The sequence below is a fragment of the Rosa rugosa genome, chromosome 2, assembly GCF_958449725.1.
Source record: "Rosa rugosa chromosome 2, drRosRugo1.1, whole genome shotgun sequence".
Classification (NCBI taxonomy): Eukaryota; Viridiplantae; Streptophyta; class Magnoliopsida; order Rosales; family Rosaceae; genus Rosa; species Rosa rugosa.
Window position 1 is genome coordinate 30,233,619 of NC_084821.1, and position 22,563 is coordinate 30,256,181.

General features: G+C 38.3%; 1 protein-coding gene across 1 annotated transcript in view; it reads right to left on the reverse strand.

Annotated features, from left to right (window-relative positions):
* Positions 1-4,073: 4,073 nt before the first annotated feature.
* LOC133730624 (uncharacterized) overlaps positions 4,074-22,563 on the reverse strand; it is a gene marked incomplete at its 3' end in the record, with an annotated part of 116,821 nt that continues 98,331 nt past the window's right edge. Inside the window, exon 6 of the mRNA XM_062158178.1 lies at positions 4,074-4,953. Within this exon, the coding sequence (XP_062014162.1) occupies positions 4,074-4,953 (880 nt within the window). The remainder of the gene's footprint in view (positions 4,954-22,563) is intronic.

The window sequence follows — 22,563 nt, forward strand, 5'->3', positions numbered from 1 at the left end:
TGCTTCATCTTCAAGCCTTCTTATTTTCCAACGCAAAACACTTCATTTCTTTCATTTCTTTTCATAGTTGCGTTGGAAACTTCATTGGTAAGCTCTCCTCCATTTCGCAGGGTTTCCTGGTTGCACTAGGAAAGCTTGTTTCTTCATTTCTGCTCAAATGTGTGGGCCGTTTTCTCTCATATTTGTTCGTCTTGATGTTCGCAAGCTCCTCTTTCCATTTGCGCGTTCATTTCCACTTTTGAGCTCGGAGGTCCTGAAAATAGAAACTAGTATGAAAAATAGAAACTTACCTAATTTGAAAAATAGAAACTTACTAAAAATGAAAAATAGAAAGTTACTAAAAATGAAAAATAGAAAGTTACTAAAAATGAAAAATAGAAACTTTCCTAAACTGAAAAATGGAAACTTGCCAGAAATGAGAAATGAAAACTACAAAAATAGAAACTTTATACAAATAGGAACTTTCCCAATCAAAGAATGGAAACTTTCCAAAACAGGGATTTTTCCAAGGAAATGGCGCAGAAAACATAGGGAAATGCAGTTAAAACGTCGCATTAAAATGCTCCTATCAAATTCCCCCACACTTAGCTTTTGCTAGTCCCTTAGCAAAATCACACTAAGACATACACTAAGACTCAACGAAAATTAAAGAATCAAACAACCAAAATGACTGTATTGCCCTTCAACTATTTGTCTCAGCAATCTCTTACTTTCACAACACCAAGATTAGCACTCAACCAAGATTCAATGTTTAGGCATTCGAGAGTTAATTAAAACACATAATTCACGTATACACAAGTAGGACTTGGTTGGAACAATGGTGATGGTTTCTGTTAAGCATGCTTCAACAAGTTTGATTCAATTTCTCACAAGGTATATCCACTCTTTCTTCTCTCAGATCATGGCAATGCTTAAAAGCTTATACACTCAATTATATGTGAAAGATAGCAAGTATATCACATAATGCAAGAAACGAAAGCACAAATATAATTTTCTTTAAAGATCTCATGAAGGATATCAACTACTTGCACAGATGGACCCAAGCCATAGGTTCAACTCTTGCAACTCATCTCCACATCAAGGGCTGTCCCATCTTAAGGATCAAGAAGGTCTTCTCAAGGGTTGTAATGAGGCCATGGCTTAAGGTTTAAGGAAACGAAGGGTAAGGAAATTAACAAAGTGTCCTAAAAACCTAGTAGAGCTCATGTAAATGTAGAGAGACTTCTAGAAATCCACCAAGTATGCCAAAACGTCACTATCCCATGGGGGTGTTATAAAAGGGGCCTAATGTCTTCATGTTGGGCCCAATCTTCATTGTAAACTTCCCTTGAACTCTCGTGAAATGGACAAAGGCCAAATTTTTCTATAGTGGGCCTTCAATTCAAAACAAACTCCTAAATCACTTAGTATGGGGGACTAGAATCCATAAACATATATTTTTCTTTCTTTCCTTTCTTTTTAGCCGTACACATTTTTCTTTTTCTTTTTCTTTTTCATTTTTCACGGCTTTCACATATTTTTTTCTTTATGGACAAAATTCCCCCACACTTGAACTTTCACCTCTTCTTATCCTTCATTGTTGACGCCAAAAATCTTCAAGTAAAGTCTCAATTTAGCTCCACTAAGTCCTTAGGACAAAGGGTAGGGTTATAGCTATACTAAGGCTTAGGTTAAAGATTTTAAGGGTGATGAAAGAAAAGGCTTAACGTAGGCTCAAAGGGGTTTATCTAGGGGAGTCCCACGACGGGCACAATTAGGGACACAGGTTCATTTGGCAATGGTGGTAATTCCTAGGGTGCCTCTATCCTTTCCAGAATCAGGGCCATGTATTGATATAACGTCTCAACAAGCACAAGAGCGAATTCTAGCATTCTCTAGTCCATCAAACTTAATCTATGGCAAGTAGTCAATCAAGATGAAAGAATAATGAGATCATCAAAACATCGCCAAGAAATTAAGAATATATATTTTTCATTTCACTCCAAGAAAAGGGACATGGGCACAATTATCTCACATGAGTTTATATGAATCCAAATTCATCTTAACATGCTCGTATTCTGTACCAAAGTTACGAAATCCATATCCACTACAAGGCATATATTTTTCATATATCTCAATTAACCAAAGAATACCATTTTAAGTCATCTCAATTTCGTGATCCTCTTTTAGTCATGATTTCAGAGATATAGAATCATCCTAGACAGTTGAAAGGGCATCCTAAGACTCGAAAACAAAAACAAAAGACTAAGACTCAATAAAATCAACGAAAATTTTTGTTATTTTTGACATTTTTCGATTTTTTTGTATTTTTCAATATATATGACTCAAGACAAAGGTATAAATCCCTTCCCCCACACTTAAATATTGCATTGTCCTCAATGTAATCAATTATAAGCATGCAATGAAACACTTAAGCATATAGGGATGAAATTTACGAAAATAAAGTTCAAAGAAAAACAAAAGGCATAAAATAAAGAAGTAGGGAGGAAAAAGAGCAAATCTGCGTTGAAGGCTCCTCCACAGCTACTTCTGAATTGGGTTGCCTCCCAAGCAGCGCTTAATGTTTATAGTCTTTCAGCCTAGACTTGTACCTCCATTTAATCCTCAAGAGGTGGAACGTTCTGGAGGGGTACTTCCTCCACTTCGTGTTCCACAAACGCCTCATAGTAAGGCTTCAAGCGATGGCCATTCACTTTGAACTCGTTACCTGTTTGTTCACTCTTTATCTGCACAGCTCCATGAGAAAACACATTAGTGATAACAAAAGGTCCAATCCAACGAGAACGAAGTTTACCTGGGAAGAGTTTGAGACGAGAATGGAAGAGAAGAACTTTTTGACCCACAACAAAAGTCTTCCTTCGAATCATTTTATCATGGAATGCCTTAGTCTTTTCTTTATAAATGTTGGCACTTTCGAAAGCATCATTCCTAATTTCCTCTAACTCTTGCAACTGCAGCTTCCTATGAAGCCCAGCTTCATCAAGATCCATGTTGAACTGCTTCACAGCCCACCAAGCTTTGTGCTCTAACTCCACAGGTAAATGGCAAGGTTTGCCATAGACAATTCGATATGGGGACATACCTATGGGAGTCTTATATGCAGTTCTGTAAGCCCACAAAGCATCCTCCAAGCGTAGGGACCAATCCTTCCTGTTAGGGTTCACAGTCTTTTCCAATATCCCCTTGATCTGACGATTTGAGACTTCAGCTTGCCCAATAGTTTGGGGGTGATAAGGTGTAGAAACCTTATGTGTAACATCATATTTCTTCAACAAGGCCTCAATCGTCCTATTGCAAAAGTGGGATCCACCATCACTAATGAGAACTCTAGGCATTCCAAACCTGCTAAAGATGTTAGACTTGATAAAATCTGCAACAACCTTAGAGTCATTAGTTCGAGTGGCCTTTGCTTCCACCCATTTGGAAACATAGTCCACTGCAAGCAGAATATATAAACACCCAAAAGATGAAGGGAAAGGGCCCATGAAATCTATACCCCAGACATCAAATATTTCAACAGTTATGATATTAGACAATGGCATTTGATCTCTAGAGCTTAAATTTCCTGTTCTTTGGCATCTATCACAAGTCAAACAATAAGCATGTGCATCCTTAAATAACGTTGGCCAAAAGAACCCAGATTCCAATACCTTAAATGCAGTTTTCTTAGACCCGAAGTGACCCCCACATGCTTTAGAATGGCAAAAAGAAAGTATGGCATTATGTTCATGTTCAGGCACACATCTCCTAATCAGTTGATCAGAGCAATATTTCCACAAATAAGGTTCATCCCAAACATATTGCTTAACAGTTTTCTTAAGCCTATCTCTATGAGCATGTGACATGGTATCAGGAATCTTCCTAGAAACAATATAGTTCACAATATCCGCATACCATGGTTCACTTACCTGAAGTCCAAAGAGCTGCTCATCTGGAAACGTCTCCACCAGAGGGAGAGGGTCTTCTGCATGCACCAAACGACTCAAGTGGTCAGCTACCACGTTTTCACTACCCTTCTTGTCCTTGATTTCAACGTCAAACTCTTGTAAGAGTAGGACCCATCTGATAAGCCTTGGTTTCGCCTCCTTCTTGGTCATCAAGTACTTCAAAGCTGCATGGTCAGTATAAATAATCACCTTGGTACCAAGTAAGTAGGAACGAAACTTTTCAAGGGCAAAGACAACTGCAAGGAGCTCTTTCTCTGTGGTAGAGTAATTCATTTGTGCATCATTCAGAGTCCTTGAGGCGTAGTAGATGGCATAGGGTCGTTTGTCCTTCCTTTGCCCCAAAACAGCTCCAACTGCATAGTCAGAGGCATCACACATCAACTCAAAGGGCAAGGACCAATCTGGAGGTAGCATGATGGGGGCTGACGTCAACAACTCCTTAAGCTTGTCAAAAGCATCTTGACATTCCTTGTCAAAGTGAAACGGTACATCCTTCTGGAGTAGTTGGCATAGAGGTCTCGAAATCTTGGAGAAGTCCTTGATAAACCTCCTATAAAAACCTGCATGGCCAAGGAAAGAACGAATCTCTCTCACAGAAGTGGGAGAGGGTAAGTAACGCACAATATCCACCTTGGCCTTATCAACCTCTATTCCCCTAGCAGAAACAATATGTCCTAGAACTATTCCTTGTTTAACCATAAAATGGCATTTCTCCCAATTAAGTACAAGGTTAGTTTCCATGCAACGTTTTAGAATTATTTCCAGATTATTAAGACAATCATCAAAATTCTTTCCAAAAACTGAAAAGTCATCCATGAATACCTCTATGATTTTCTCAATATAATCTGAAAAAATACTTACCATACACCTCTGAAAGGTACCTGGGGCGTTGCAAAGTCCAAAGGGCATACGTCGATAGGCAAATATCCCAAAGGGGCAAGTGAAGGTTGTCTTCTCTTGGTCTTCATTGGCTATGGCAATCTGATTGTATCCTGAGTAGCCATCCAGGAAGCAGTAGTAGTCATGGCCAGCCAAACGCTCAAGCATCTGATCAATGAATGGAAGAGGAAAGTGATCTTTCCTTGTTGTTGCGTTGAGCTTCCTATAATCAATGCAAACTCTGTGGCCTGTGACTGTCCTTTGGGGCACCAGTTCGTTCTCAGCATTTTTCACCACAGTTACCCCAGATTTCTTGGGCACAACCTGAACTGGAGAGACCCACTTGGAGTCTGAAATAGGGTAGATCACCCCACAATCAAGGAGCTTGATGACCTCCTTCTTCACAACTTCCATCATAGGAGGGTTGAGACGACGTTGAGCCTCTCTAGTGGGTTTTGTCCCCTCCTCAAGAAGTATTCTATGGACGCAAGTAGTAGGGCTTATTCCCTTGATATCCGCCAACGTCCATCCTATGGCGGTCTTGTGTTGCTTCAACATCTCCACCAATCTCTCCTCTTGAGACAAAGTAAGAGAGGAGGACACAATCACTGGTAAAGTCTCCTTGTCTCCTAAGTAGACATACTTCAAGTGGTTTGGTAGAGGTTTAAGTTCAAGTTCTGGTGCCTGAACCACTGAAGGTAAAGTCTTATTAGCAGATAACTGAATGGACAAGGGTGAAGTAGACTTACCTACATAGGGTGAAGCTTCAAGGAATGAGACGTTTTCAATGATCGTTCCTTCACAAGTGTCCTTCAATTCCTCCTCTGAGACAATGGCACCACCTTTTGTGTACCCTACTCCTTGTTCGAGTGTTGTGGCTAGGGTATCCTCATTCATGGCCTCAAACATTTTCTGGGCAAGGTCATCCAAAATGTCAATAGAATAACAATCATTTATGTCAAGAGGATACCTCATGGCTTCAAAAATGTTGAAGCCAATAACGTCACCATCAAACTCCATGGTGAGAGAGCCTGCATACACATCTATCTTCGTCCTAGCTGTCCTTAAGAAAGGACGTCCCAAAAGCAAAGGAGTGGAACTCACAGGGGAGTCCTCCATTTCCAACACATAAAAATCAGCTGGGAAGATAAGATGGTTAACCTGCACAAGCACATCCTCTAACAAACCTCTAGGGTAGGCATTGGATCTGTCAGCTAACTGAATGATAACATTATCAGATTTAAGTTCCCCTAGACCTAGGGTTTCATAAACAGAATAGGGCATAACATTAACAGATGCACCTAGATCTAGCATGGCATTCTTAAATCTGGAGTTACCGATAGTACATGGAATAGTAAAGCTTCCAGGATCCTTACACTTTGGAGGAATCTTCCTCTGAATCAAGGCAGAAACGTTCTCACTTACCTTTACCACCCCCTTTTCACGGTTTACTCTCCTAGTAGTGCAAAGCTCTTTAAGGAACTTGGCGTACTTAGGGACTTGTTTGATGGCCTCCAGGAGGGGTAAGTTTACTTGCACCTTCTTGAAAGTTTCCAAGATAGCTTGGTCACTTTCATCCTTCTTTGATTTGGCAAACCTGCGTGGAAAGGGCATGCAAGAAGAAGAAGGGTTAGCAATAACCGAATTTGATAAGTTAGAATTAGTACCTTGAATTTCCGGTTTTGCCTTTAGTGGTGAGGACGCCTTGATTTCTTCCTTGGACGTTGCAGGGTCCTTTTCAATACCCAACTTTGTGGGTTCATGGTCTTCCTCAATCTCTATGCTCACTTGGGCCTTTTTGGGTGGCTTGGGTTGATCCACAAATGGCCTTCCACTCCTTGTAGTCACAACTGATGCATTCTCCACATTACCCTTAGGATTAGGTATTGTGACACTAGGGAGCTTCCCATTCTCATGAATCTTGCTCATGAAGTCCACAACTTGGCCCATCTTCTTCTTGAGTTCTGCAATGTCCTTAGTATGGGTCTGTTGTCCTTGGATCAAAGCCTGAGTGGAGTTTGTCAAGGCTTGTGTAGAGCTAGTCAAGGCTTCCAATGCCTTATCATAATGAGAATTGGAATTCCCAGAGTTCTGTGGAGGAGGAGGCATGTAAGGCCTTTGAAAAGATGATCCTTGAAATGAAGGCCCTTGAGGACGTTGGAAGTTCCCACCAAGAGGATTCTGAGTGTTTTCATTGTTGGTCCACTTGAAGTTGGGATGGTCCCTCCATCCAGGGTTGTAGGTATTGGAATAAGGATTATACTTAGGACGTTGAGGTCCTCCCTGATATCCACCTTGAAATCCTCCAATAGCATTTGCGGATTCCCATCCTCCATTCTCATTGAGTTGAGGGCACTGATCTGTAACATGCCCTTGCATAGAGCATACCCCACAAGCTATTGGTGCACCAATTCCCTTAGAAGTGACGACTTGGTTCATTAGGAGAGTGAGCTTGTTCAGTTGATCCTCAATGGCATTATTCCTGCCCACTTCATGCACCTTTCGAATGGAGTGCCCTATACCCTCATATTGTTGATTGTTGAGGGCACGATTCTCAATAAGTTCCTTTCCAGCTGCAGGTGACTTGTCCACAAAAGCTCCTCCAGCTGCAGCATCAAGCATTTGCCTCTCTAAGGGTAAGAGTCCCTCATAAAAGCATGTAAGTAGGGTCTCATCCTTCATCTGATGTTGAGGACATTGGGCAAGTAAGGAATTGAACCTCTCATAGTAGGCAGCATAAGACTCATCTGGGGCTTGTTCAATTCCACTGAGCTTCTTCCTGAGTGCGATGACCTTTGAAGCTGGGAAGTATTTTTCCAAGAAGGCCTTCCTCATTGTGTCCCAAGAGGTGATACGTCCAGCAGGAATCTCATATAGCCAATCTTTGGCTCTGTCAGCTAAGGAGAATGGGAATGCCTTCATCTTCAGAATATTTTCATCAGCTCCTTGTGGTTGCATGTTAGAACACACAACCTGGAATGCTCTAAGATGCTTGTGGGCGTCCTCCATAGGAAGCCCATGGAACATAGGGAGTTGATGCAATAGTCCACTCTTTAGTTCAAACTCTGCTTGTCTTCCTGCTGCAGGGGCAGGGTACACAATGCCTATAGGGGGTCCTCCCTCGACTGTTGCTGTGGATAATTCCCTAATGGATGCCATTCTCTCTTCTTGAACTTCTTCAGGTGGTGGTGAAGGTGGTGGTGTAGAGTTAGACGAAACCACAGGTGAAGGTGAACGTGAAGGAGGAGATGGAGTAGGTGTAGGTGATGTAGATTCCTCAGAAGAATAGATTCTCTTCCCTTGCTCGTTAAACTTGTACTCTTTGAATTGCAAGGAGGAAGGTCTTCTGTACTCAAGTGTAGGACGATTTTTCAAACGAGCGAGCCTTTCTTCAATCTCTTGTTTGGTAGGGATTTTAGAGGACTCGGACATTCATGGAATTCCTGAACAACATTAAGATGTACAAAAGTGAGTAACTTACGAAAATAAACAAAATACAAGTTAATATTTTCATACAAAAACGTCACTATTCACAATAAAACAAAAGAGACTTACAAAGTTTGTACAAGTAAGAGAAGTATAAAACAAACCAATTTACACGTGAAGGTTATGTACAAGTATTTTATTTTTGTCATGGAAATGTCATAATCAAAGTTAATAACTCAATTGATTCCAAGTTGTAAGTCGAGCCCAATAGAAACCACTACTATTGGTGAGCTACGATATAGGGATAGTCGCTTAGACATAAGTCACTTTCCTTTGTTTCAGAAGGCCAGATAGCCAGATTAAGAGGTAAGTGAGAGGGAGGACTCATTTTGGTGATACTACGGAGGCTACTCCCTCATTGAGGTTTACGCCCCTATCGGCTACTTCCACATTGTGGTTTACGCACAGTCTGTAGTATCTCTGAGATCCAATTTGAACCCATCACCCAGGGTCTCAACCTAAGACACCATCTGTAATGCCCCTTACTCAGCTTGGAAATTACTCATGTGTTAAACTGTTCTCCAAGTGCTAATAAAGGCCGCCCTCAACCTCATACGACCTTAGAAAGGTACGAATGAAGGGTTAAGGCCAATATTAACAAAAGGGCCCTTGTCTACTCATACGATTTTACACACTCACAACAATTAAGTAATTAACAAAATTTATAACTCCATTTTTCTTTATGTTTAATTCTATTTCTTTACAAGTATAATTAGACACAAAACTTTCACACAAAACACATATACAAAACGTCACTATTTACAACAACTTTTTTTTTTTTTTTTTCGTTTTCTTTTCTCTTTTTCTTCTTTTATTTTTAAAATTATTTTCAACACTTAGGTACGGGAACAGGGAATCTCAGAGTCCAATGGGCTGTAACAGCTTCCTTTCCGAGATTATGTTTAATCCAATATACCTTAAGTGTCACAACAATTTCTTACATTTTCTTTTGTCATAAATATTATTGATATCAAATCTAATTCCAAGCGGTAAATCAAGTGGACGTGCGGCCCAAGTATAGTCGTCTAGACACTAAGTCCCTCCTACATCCTTTGGGCAACCTTACTGAAATGGCCAGGTAGGGGAGGGCGAACACAAGAGGTAGGATCCATTTTGGCATAGGCTACTCCCTCATTGAGGTTTACGCCCATTTGTAAGCACTTCTGAATCCAGAACCCGTTATGAACGTTGTCCCCTTCCTAGACACCATCTCACATAGGCTATACTTACTTGAATATAAAAGGTCCTAAGTGTGAAGACAGTTCAATGAATGTTAATAAAGGCCGCCCTCAACCTTAAGGGACCTGAACTAGGTACCAAGAAGGGGTTTAGGCCAATATTAATAAACACGACTTCACCTATTTCTTCTTTAATTTACAACTAACAATTAAACTTGTGTTCAACAATAAAAATAACAACCTAAATAAATAAACTAAATTTCGACAATTACAAAATAATTAACAAGTAAATTTTTTTTTTTTTTTTTTTTTTTTTCGGTCACATTATAAACACACAATATATTCACAAAGTGACAAATGATTTTTCAATCCCCGGCAACGGCGCCAAAAATTGATACGCTCAAAGCAAGCACATAATTTAACCCTGAAATGTCATTAGTAGTATAAAGTAAATAGGGATCGTTCTATTCCGGGGATTGAGGGTACACCTGTCATTGTCAAACAATTAAACAATCAAAATTTAAAACAAAGTATAATAATCACAAAGATATTCACAAGTATATACATATTTACGAAAATAAGGGGGGATTTTGTTTTTGGTTTTCTATTTCCGAAAATAAATACTAAGTTAACTAAATAATTAAAATGCAAAAACATAAAAATACAAATGGAATGCAAGAACAAAGATCAAAGTCGAAACTCATGATTAAAATTGATTCACGTTCATCATTGTTCATCATACTCATGCAAGAGGAGTTGATCATGTGAAACGTTAAAAGCAAACAATTCCCCATATTTTACTTTCAATGCTAATTAATCTAAGTGAAAGCACATAGACTAATCCTATCAAACATGCATTCAAGCCCTAGAAAGCTAGTCAATCATACATGTTTAACGCAATAAGCACCTAGAAAGGCTATCAACTCAAATGTGCAACTTAGTATGAAAAAGTCCACCTAATTGCAATCTTCTTTGATTAAATTCGGTTTTTGTACAAAACCTTTACTACTTATTCGATTCAAGAACACAAAACCAAAAAGTTGATTCATGTTCTCAAATTCGTAGCAACATTCACATAAAAACCCTAAATGTTTCGAACCATTCAAGATTATCATACAAAAGATTTCTATCATGCAAATTTAATCAAACACTCACACAAAAGCAACCATAAATCGCAATATATGAATCTGAAAATTAACAATTAATCACAAAATTTCAGAAATCAACACTTGTTCAAACATGTGTGTCAACTAGGGCAAAACCAACGAAAATACAAAGCAAAGTTACAAGGAGAATCGGATTACACCGTGATGAAGGTGAGATGAATGAAGTGATGATGTGGTCTCTTGAATTTCGAAAGCAATCTTCAAGGTGGAGGATGGATGGTGTTCACGGCTTGTCTTCTTCTTCCTTGGCCTTGCTTGCACTTCGTGGTTGCCCTAGAGGATGGAGAGGAGCACGGCTAGGCTAGAGAGTTTTCTGATTTTTTTCTAAGTTGTAAATTGTATGGAGAGAGGAACCCTTGACGTTGAGAAGAAGAGAGACTATATAGGGGACGGCAAACTTGGTCTCCAAGCCGTGCAATTCTCTAGGGTTTCTCACGGCAATGACTTGTTTAATCCACATATCTTCCTCCAATGTAAGCTTGCCACATAAGCCCTATGACATGGTTCAACCAATCACATAATTTTCTAGAATATCTCCCTAAATAAACTTGCCGAAATTCCTTGAGATATTTTCTGATTTTGCACTTCCAATTCGGCCAAACTTCCTTTAGGGTTTCAAGGAATGTATCTAGACTTCTTTTGAGAGATTTTCGAGTTCAACATATATTCTCCTTCCTTTTATTTCTCCCTCAAAAATCTCTACCGAATTTCTCTTTAATATTCTGATTTTCCACGCCTCTTCCTTGTTTCTCTCATTGCTTTGGACGGCAAACATCTTTAAGGTTAGGGTTTTGCGTCACAAACCCTAATGTCATGGGCTTTGGTGGGCCTTGATCCATTTTGCCGAAAATCCATAGAGTTCTTGGGCCTCGTTGCTTCATCTTCAAGCCTTCTTATTTTCCAACGCAAAACACTTCATTTCTTTCATTTCTTTTCATAGTTGCGTTGGAAACTTCATTGGTAAGCTCTCCTCCATTTCGCAGGGTTTCCTGGTTGCACTAGGAAAGCTTGTTTCTTCATTTCTGCTCAAATGTGTGGGCCGTTTTCTCTCATATTTGTTCGTCTTGATGTTCGCAAGTGATAGGAGCATTTTAATGCGACGTTTTAACTGCATTTCCTTACATTTCTTGCGTCATTTCCTTAGTAAAACTCTGTTTAGGAAAGTTTTCATTCTTTGATTGGGAAAGTTCCTATTTGTAGAAAGTTTCCATTTTTCTTAGTTTCTATTTTCCATTTTTAGAAAGTTTCTATTCTTGTAGTTTTCATTTCTCATTTCTGGCAAGTTTCTATTTTTCATTTTTAGTAACTTTCTATTTTTCATTTTTGGTAAGTTTCTATTTTTCAAATTAGGAAAGTTTCTATTTTTCTTACTAGTTTCTATTTTCAGGACCTCCAAGCTAAAAAGTGGAAATGAACACACGAATGGAAAGAGGAGCTTGCGAACGTCAAGGGGAACAAAAATGAAGAACATTGGACCACACATTTGAGCAGAAATGAAGAAACAAGCTTTCCTAGTGCAACCAGGAAACCCTGCGAACTTGAGGAGAGCTTACCAATGAAGTTTCCAACGCAACTATGAAAAGAAATGAAAGAAATGAAGTGTTTTGCGTTGGAAAATATGAAGACTTGAAGATGAAGCAACGTGGCCCAAGAACTCTCAAGAATGAAGTGGGTTTTCGGCAAAATGGACCAAGGCCCACCTAAGCCCATGACACTAGGGTTTGTGACGCATGGAAGAAACCCTAGAAAGGTTTGCCGTCCAAAGCAAGAGAGAAAGAAGGAGTCTTGCCGTGAAAATCAGAAAATAATAAGAAGATTTCGTGGAGATTTTATTGGGAGACTTTTAAGGGAAGAGAATATGTGTTGAACACAAAGAGCTCTCAAAGGAAGTCTAGATACATTCCTATATTCTCTAAAGGAGTTGTTGCCGAATTTCAAGAGATAAAATCAGAATATTATCATGGTATTTCGGCAAGAAAATCAAGGGAAATATTCTAGAAAATTATGTGATTGGTTGATACATGTCATAGGGCTTACTTGGCAAGATTCTATTGGAGGAAATTATGTGGAGTTAGACATTGTTGCCGTGAGTTTCTCTAGGGTTTTGCACGGCCTTGGAGACCAAGTTGCCGTTCCCTATATAGTCTCCCCTCTTCTCAACGTCAAGGGGCCCCTTCCATTGTGTTTTACAACTTTAGAAAAAAAAATCAGAAAACTCTCTCTAGCTTAGCCGTGTTCTTCTCCATCCTCTAGGGCAACCACGAAGTTCAAGCAAGGCCAAGGAAGAAGAGGACAAGCCGTGCACATCATCCATCACCATCCTTGAAGATTGCTTTCGAAATTCAAGAGACCATTCATCCCATCTCCATCTCTTGGTGTAATCCGATTCTCCTTGTAACCTTTGCTTTGTAATTTTCGTTGGTTATGCCCTAGTTGACACATGTGTTTGAACAATTTTCGAATTCTGAAATTCTATGATTAATTGTTAATTTTCAGATTCATGTTTTGCGATTTATGGTTGCTTATGTGTGAGTGTTTGATTAAATTTGCATGATAGATAACTTTTGTATTTTAATCTTATGTGGTTGCAAACACCTAGGGTTTTTATATAATTGGTGCTACGAATTTAAGAACATGAATCAACTTTTTGGTTTTGTGTTCTTGAATCAATAAGTAGTAAAGGTTTTGTACAAAAACCGAATTTAATCAAAGAAGATTGCAATTAGGTGGACTTTTTCATACTAAGTTGCACATTTGAATTGATAGCCTTTCTAGATGCTTAATGCGTTAGACATGTATGATTGACTAGCTTTCTAGGGCTTGAATGCATGTTTGATAGGATTAGTCTATGTGCTTTCACTTAGATTAATTAGCGTTGAAAGTAAAATATGGGAAATTGTTTGCTTTGAACGTTTCACATGATCAATTCCTCTTGCATGACTATGATGAACAATGATGAACTTGAATTAATTTTAATCATATGTTTCGATTTTGATCTTTGTTCTTGCATTCCATTTGTATTTTTATGTTTTAGCATTTTAATTGTTTTGTTAACTTAGTTTAATTTTCGAAGAAAACCAAAATCAAAAATACCCCCCTAATTCGTAAATAATGTGCATATGTGTAGATATTATACTTTGTTTTAATTTTAATTGTTTAATTGTTTGACAATGACAGGTGTACCCTCAATCCCCGGAATAGAACGATCCCTACTTACTTATACTACTAATGACATTTCAGGGTTAAATTATGCGCTTGCTTAAAGCGTATCAATTTTTGGCGCCGTTGCCGGGGATTGAAAAATCATTTGTTATTTTGTTAAATTGTTTTGTTTATATTTTGACCGAAAAAAAAAAAGAAAAAAAAAAAAAAAAAAAAAATATTACTTGTTAATTATTTTGTAAGTCTCGAAAATTAGTTAATTAATTACTTAGGTTGTTATTTTTATTGTTGAATACTAGTTTAATTGTGAGTTGTAAATTAAAGAAGGAATAGGTGAAGTCGTGTTTATTAATAATGGCCTAAACCCCTTATTGGTACCTAGTTCAGGTCCCTTAAGGTTGAGGGCGGCCTTTATTAACATTCATTGAACTGTCTAACACACTTAGGACCTTTTACATCCTAGTAAGAATATCCTATGTGAGATGGTGTCTAGGAAGGGGACAACGTTCATAACGGGTTCTGGATTCAGAAGTGCTACAAATGGGCGTAAACCTCAATGAGGGAGTAGCCTATGCCAAAATGGATCCTACCTCTTGTGTTCGCCCTCCCCTACCTGGCCATTTCAGTAAGGTTGCCCAACGGATGTAGGAGGGACTTTGTGTCTAGACGATTATACTTGGGCCGCACGTCCACTTGATTTACCGCTTGGAATTAAATTCGATATCAATAGTATTTATAGCAAAAAGAAAATGTAAGAAATTGTTGTGGCACTTAAGGTATATTGGATTAAACATAATCTTGGAAGGGTAGCTGTTTCAGCCCCATTGCACAACGAGATTCCCTGTTCCCGTACCTAAGTGTTGAAAATAATTGTAAATAAAAGAAAAAAAAAAAAAAAAAAAAAAAAAAAAAAAAAAAAAAAAAAATCAGAAAAAAATAAAAATAAAAAAAAATAAAATAGTTGTGAATAGTGACGTTTTGTACATGTGTTTTGTGTGAAAGTTTTGTGTGTAATTTGTCTAATATACTTGTAAAGGAAAAGAAAGAAAAAGTAAAAAAAATTGATTTATAAATGTTGTTAATTATTTGATTGTTATAAGTGTGTAAAATCGTATGAGTAGACAAGGGCCCTTTTGTTAATATTGGCCTTAACCCTTCATTGGTACCTTTCTAAGGTTTTATGAGGTTGAGGGCGGCCTTTATTAGCATTAGGAGAACAGTCTAACACATGAGTACTTTCCAAACTGAGTAAGGGGCATTACAGATGGTGTCTTAGGTTGAGACCCTGGGTGATGGGTTCAAATTGGATCTCAGAGATACTATAGACTGTGCGTAAACCACAATGTGGAAGTAGCCAATAGGGGCGTAAACCTCAATGAGGGAGTAGCCTCCGTAGTATCACCAAAATGAGTCCTCCCTCTCACTTACCTCTTAATCTGGCTATCTGGCCTTCTGAAACCACGGAAAGAGACTTATGTCTAGGCGACTATCCCTATATCGTAGCTCACCAATAGTAGTGGTTTCTATTGGGCTCGACTTACAACTTGGAATCAATTGAGTTATTAACGATGTTTATAAGTTCTAAAAAAAAAAATAGTAATAAAATACTTGTACATACCCTTCACGTGTAAAGTGTTTTGTTTTTACTTCTCTTACTTGTACAAAATGTAAGTCTCTTTTGTTGCATTGTGAATAGTGACGTTTTTGTATGAAAATATTAACTTGTATTTTGTTTGTTTTCGTAAGTTACTCACTTTTGTATATCTTAATGTTGTTCAGGAATTCCATGAATGTCCGAGTCCTCTAAACTCCCTACCATACGAGAGATTGAAGAAAGACTTGCTCGTTTGAAGAATCCTCCACAACTTGAGTACAGAAGACCTTCTCCCTTGCAATTCAAGCCATATACATTCAACGAGCAAGGGAAAAGAATCTTAGATCCTTCAGAGGAATCCACATCACCTACACCAACTCCATCTCAACCACTTTCACCATCACCTTTGATTTCGCCTAACTTACCATCACCACAAATTACTTCCCCTCTTTCACCTTCACCACCACTTACACCACCACCTGAAGAAGTTCAAGAAGAGAGAATGGCATCCATTAGGGAACTATCTACAGCAACAGTTGAGGGAGGACCCCCTACAGGCATTGTGTACCCTGCCCCTGCAGCAGGAAGACAAGCAGAGTTTGAACTGAAGAGTGGACTATTGCACCAACTCCCTATTTTCCATGGACTTCCTATGGAGGACGCCCACAAGCACCTTAGGGCATTCCAGGTTGTGTGTTCTAACATGAAACCACAAGGAGCAGATGAGAACATTCTGAAGATGAAGGCATTTCCATTTTCCTTAGCTGACAGAGCCAAAGATTGGCTATATGAGATTCCTGCTGGACGTATCACCTCTTGGGAAACAATGAGGAAGGCCTTCTTGGAAAAATACTTCCCAGCTTCAAAGGTCATCACACTTAGGAAGAAGCTCAGTGGAATTGAACAAGCCCCAGATGAGTCCTATTCTGCCTATTTTGAGAGGTTCAATTCCTTACTTGCGCAATGTCCTCAACATCAGATGAAGGATGAGACCCTCCTTACTTGCTTTTATGAAGGACTCCTACCTTTGGAAAGGCAAATGCTTGATGCTGCAGCTGGAGGAGCTTTTGTGGATAAGTCACCTGCTGCTGGGAAAGAACTTATTGAAAATCGTGCCCTCAACACTCAACAGTATGAGGGTGTGAGACAGACCACTCGTAGGGTCAATGAGGTGAGCACCAGTCCTGCCATTGCGGATCAATTGAGCAAACTCACCCTTCTTGTGAACAAGGTAGCGACTACTCAAGGCCATGGAGGATCTTCTGCTTGTAGGGTATGCTTTACCCAAGGACATCCTACGGATCAATGTCCTCAACTAAGTGAGAATGGTGGTTGGGAGTCTGTGAATGCCATAGGAGGCTATCAAGGGAACCAAGGGGGTCTCCAACGTCCAAGGTATGATCCATATTCGAATACCTATAACCCTGGATGGAGGGATCACCCCAACTTCAAGTGGACCAACAATGAGAATGTTCAGAATCCTCTTGGTGGGAGTTTCCAACGTCCTCAAGGACCTTCTTTTCAAAGGCCTTACATGCCTCCTCAACACAACTCAGGGAATTCAAATTCCCACTATGATAAGACAATTGAGGCATTGACTAATTCCACTCAGGCATTGACTAGTGCCACACAGACTTTGATGCAAGGACAACAGACCCACACCAAGGACATTGCTGAACTCAAAAAGCAGATGGGACAAGTGGTGGACTTCATGACCAAGTTTCATGAAACTGGTAGGCTTCCGAGCAACACAATTCCAAACCCCAAAGGAGGCTCTGAAGGCCCACCCAACTGAGGACGAGAGGAAACCAAGTCTAGGCTGAAAGACTATAAACATTAAGCGCTGCTTGGGAGGCAACCCAATTCAGAAGTAGCTGTGGAGGAGCCTTCAACGCAGATTTTCGTCTTCTTCCCTACTTCTTTATTTTTGTAGCTTTTTGTTTGTCTTTGAACTTTATTTTCGTAAATTTCATCCCTATATGCTTAAGTGTTTCATTGCATGCTTATGATTAATTACATTGAGGACAATGCAATATTTAAGTGTGGGGGAAGGGATTTATATTTTGTCTTTTATTATTTTGAGTCATATATATTGAAAAATACAAAAAAAAATCGAAAAAATGTCATAAAAATAAAAATTTCGTTGCTTTTATTTTTGTTTTGAGTCTTAGGATGCCCTTTCAACTGTCTAGGATGATTCTATATCTCTGAAATCATGACTAAAAGAGGATCACAAAAATTGAGATGACTTAAAATGGTATTCTTTGGTTAATTGAGATATATGAAAAATATATGCCTTGTAGTGGATATGGATTTCGAAACTTTGGTACAGAATATGAGCATGTTAAGATGAGTTTTGATTCATATAAACCCATGTGAGATAATTGAACCATGTTCCTTTTTCTTGGAGTGAAAAAAAAAAAAAAAAATATATATATATATTCTTAATTTCTTGGCGATGTTTTGATGATCTCATTATTCTTTCATCTTGATTGACTACTTGCCATAGATTAAGTTTGATGGACTAGAGAATGCTAGAATTCGCTCTTGTGCTTGTTGAGACGTTATATCAATACATGGCCCTGATTCTGGAAAGGATAGAGGCACCCTAGGAATTACCACCATTGCCAAATGAACCTGTGTCCCTAATTGTGCCCGTCGTGGGACTCCCCTAGATAAACCCCTTTGAGCCTACGTTAAGCCTTTTCTTTCATCACCCTTAAAATCTTTAACCTAAGCCTTAGTATAGCTATAACCCTACCCTTTGTCCTAAGGACTTAGTGGAGCTAAATTGAGATTTTACTTGAAGATTTGACGTCAATATTGAAGAATAAGAAGAGGTGAAGGTTCAAGTGTGGGGGTAAACTTGTCCATGAACGAAAAATGTATGAAAAAGCCGAGAAAATGAAAAGAAAAGAAAAATGTACACGGCTAGAAAAGAAAAGAAAGAAATATCTATGGATTTTAGTCCCCCACACTTAGTGATTTCGGAGTTTACTTTAAATTGAAGGCCCACTACAGAAAAATTTGGCCTTTGTCCATTTCACTAGAGTCAAGGGAAGTTTACATTGAAGATTGGGCCCAACATGAAGACATTTGGCCCTTTTATGTGACCTATATGGGGAAGTGACGTTTTTGAAATGCCTTGGTGGATTTTTCGAGATCTCTACATTCATATGAGCTCTACTAGGTTTTTAGGACACTTTGTTAAATTCCTTACCCTTCGTTTCTTTAAACCTTGAGCCATGGCCCCATTACAAACCTTGAGAAGACCTTCTTGATCCTTAAGATGGGACAACCCTTGATGTGGAGATGAGTTACAAGAGTTGAACCTATGGCAGTCCATTCGTGCAAGTAGTTGATATCCTTCATGAGATCTTTAAAGAAAATTATACTTGTGCTTTCGTTTCTTGCATTATGTGATATACTTGCTATCTTTCACATATACTTGAGTGTATAAGCTTTTAAGCATTGTCATGATCTGAGAGAAGAAAGAGTGAATATACCTTGTGAGGAATTGAATCAAACTTGTTTGAAGCATGCTTAACAGAAACCTTCACCATTGTTCCAACCAAGTCCTACTTGTGTATATGTGAATTATGTGTTTTAATTAACTCTCGAATGCCTAAACATTGATTCTTGGTGAAGTGCTAATCTTGGTGTTGTGAAAGTAAGAGATTGCTGAGACAAATAGTTGAAGGGCAATAGAGTCTTTGTTTGTTTGAGTCTTTAATTTTCGTTGAGTCTTAGTGTGTGACTTTGTTTGATTTTGCTAAGGGACTAGCAAAAGCTAAGTGTGGGGGAATTTGATAGGAGCATTTTAATGCGACGTTTTAACTGCATTTCCTTACATTTCTTGCGTCATTTCCTTAGTAAAACTCTGTTTAGGAAAGTTTTCATTCTTTGATTGGGAAAGTTCCTATTTGTAGAAAGTTTCCATTTTTCTTAGTTTCTATTTTCCATTTTTAGAAAGTTTCTATTCTTGTAGTTTTCATTTCTCATTTCTGGCAAGTTTCTATTTTTCATTTTTAGTAACTTTCTATTTTTCATTTTTGGTAAGTTTCTATTTTTCAAATTAGGAAAGTTTCTATTTTTCTTACTAGTTTCTATTTTCAGGACCTCCAAGCTAAAAAGTGGAAATGAACACACGAATGGAAAGAGGAGCTTGCGAACGTCAAGGGGAACAAAAATGAAGAACATTGGACCACACATTTGAGCAGAAATGAAGAAACAAGCTTTCCTAGTGCAACCAGGAAACCCTGCGAACTTGAGGAGAGCTTACCAATGAAGTTTCCAACGCAACTATGAAAAGAAATGAAAGAAATGAAGTGTTTTGCGTTGGAAAATATGAAGACTTGAAGATGAAGCAACGTGGCCCAAGAACTCTCAAGAATGAAGTGGGTTTTCGGCAAAATGGACCAAGGCCCACCTAAGCCCATGACACTAGGGTTTGTGACGCATGGAAGAAACCCTAGAAAGGTTTGCCGTCCAAAGCAAGAGAGAAAGAAGGAGTCTTGCCGTGAAAATCAGAAAATAATAAGAAGATTTCGTGGAGATTTTATTGGGAGACTTTTAAGGGAAGAGAATATGTGTTGAACACAAAGAGCTCTCAAAGGAAGTCTAGATACATTCCTATATTCTCTAAAGGAGTTGTTGCCGAATTTCAAGAGATAAAATCAGAATATTATCATGGTATTTCGGCAAGAAAATCAAGGGAAATATTCTAGAAAATTATGTGATTGGTTGATACATGTCATAGGGCTTACTTGGCAAGATTCTATTGGAGGAAATTATGTGGAGTTAGACATTGTTGCCGTGAGTTTCTCTAGGGTTTTGCACGGCCTTGGAGACCAAGTTGCCGTTCCCTATATAGTCTCCCTTCTTCTCAACGTCAAGGGGCCCCTTCCATTGTGTTTTACAACTTTAGAAAAAAAAATCAGAAAACTCTCTCTAGCTTAGCCGTGTTCTTCTCCATCCTCTAGGGCAACCACGAAGTTCAAGCAAGGCCAAGGAAGAAGAGGACAAGCCGTGCACATCATCCATCACCATCCTTGAAGATTGCTTTCGAAATTCAAGAGACCATTCATCCCATCTCCATCTCTTGGTGTAATCCGATTCTCCTTGTAACCTTTGCTTTGTAATTTTCGTTGGTTATGCCCTAGTTGACACATGTGTTTGAACAATTTTCGAATTCTGAAATTCTATGATTAATTGTTAATTTTCAGATTCATGTTTTGCGATTTATGGTTGCTTATGTGTGAGTGTTTGATTAAATTTGCATGATAGATAACTTTTGTATTTTAATCTTATGTGGTTGCAAACACCTAGGGTTTTTATATAATTGGTGCTACGAATTTAAGAACATGAATCAACTTTTTGGTTTTGTGTTCTTGAATCAATAAGTAGTAAAGGTTTTGTACAAAAACCGAATTTAATCAAAGAAGATTGCAATTAGGTGGACTTTTTCATACTAAGTTGCACATTTGAATTGATAGCCTTTCTAGATGCTTAATGCGTTAGACATGTATGATTGACTAGCTTTCTAGGGCTTGAATGCATGTTTGATAGGATTAGTCTATGTGCTTTCACTTAGATTAATTAGCGTTGAAAGTAAAATATGGGAAATTGTTTGCTTTGAACGTTTCACATGATCAATTCCTCTTGCATGACTATGATGAACAATGATGAACTTGAATTAATTTTAATCATATGTTTCGATTTTGATCTTTGTTCTTGCATTCCATTTGTATTTTTATGTTTTAGCATTTTAATTGTTTTGTTAACTTAGTTTAATTTTCGAAGAAAACCAAAATCAAAAATACCCCCCTAATTCGTAAATAATGTGCATATGTGTAGATATTATACTTTGTTTTAATTTTAATTGTTTAATTGTTTGACAATGACAGGTGTACCCTCAATCCCCGGAATAGAACGATCCCTACTTACTTATACTACTAATGACATTTCAGGGTTAAATTATGCGCTTGCTTAAAGCGTATCAGCAAGCTCCTCTTTCCATTTGCGCGTTCATTTCCACTTTTGAGCTCGGAGGTCCTGAAAATAGAAACTAGTATGAAAAATAGAAACTTACCTAATTTGAAAAATAGAAACTTACTAAAAATGAAAAATAGAAAGTTACTAAAAATGAAAAATAGAAAGTTACTAAAAATGAAAAATAGAAACTTTCCTAAACTGAAAAATGGAAACTTGCCAGAAATGAGAAATGAAAACTACAAAAATAGAAACTTTATACAAATAGGAACTTTCCCAATCAAAGAATGGAAACTTTCCAAAACAGGGATTTTTCCAAGGAAATGGCGCAGAAAACATAGGGAAATGCAGTTAAAACGTTGCATTAAAATGCTCCTATCAAATTCCCCCACACTTAGCTTTTGCTAGTCCCTTAGCAAAATCACACTAAGACATACACTAAGACTCAACGAAAATTAAAGAATCAAACAACCAAAATGACTCTATTGCCCTTCAACTATTTGTCTCAGCAATCTCTTACTTTCACAACACCAAGATTAGCACTCAACCAAGATTCAATGTTTAGGCATTCGAGAGTTAATTAAAACACATAATTCACGTGTACACAAGTAGGACTTGGTTGGAACAATGGTGATGGTTTCTGTTAAGCATGCTTCAACAAGTTTGATTCAATTTCTCACAAGGTATATCCACTCTTTCTTCTCTCAGATCATGGCAATGCTTAAAAGCTTATACACTCAATTATATGTGAAAGATAGCAAGTATATCACATAATGCAAGAAACGAAAGCACAAATATAATTTTCTTTAAAGATCTCATGAAGGATATCAACTACTTGCACAGATGGACCCAAGCCATAGGTTCAACTCTTGCAACTCATCTCCACATCAAGGGCTGTCCCATCTTAAGGATCAAGAAGGTCTTCTCAAGGGTTGTAATGAGGCCATGGCTTAAGGTTTAAGGAAACGAAGGGTAAGGAAATTAACAAAGTGTCCTAAAAACCTAGTAGAGCTCATGTAAATGTAGAGAGACTTCTAGAAATCCACCAAGTATGCCAAAACGTCACTATCCCATGGGGGTGTTATAAAAGGGGCCTAATGTCTTCATGTTGGGCCCAATCTTCATTGTAAACTTCCCTTGAACTCTCGTGAAATGGACAA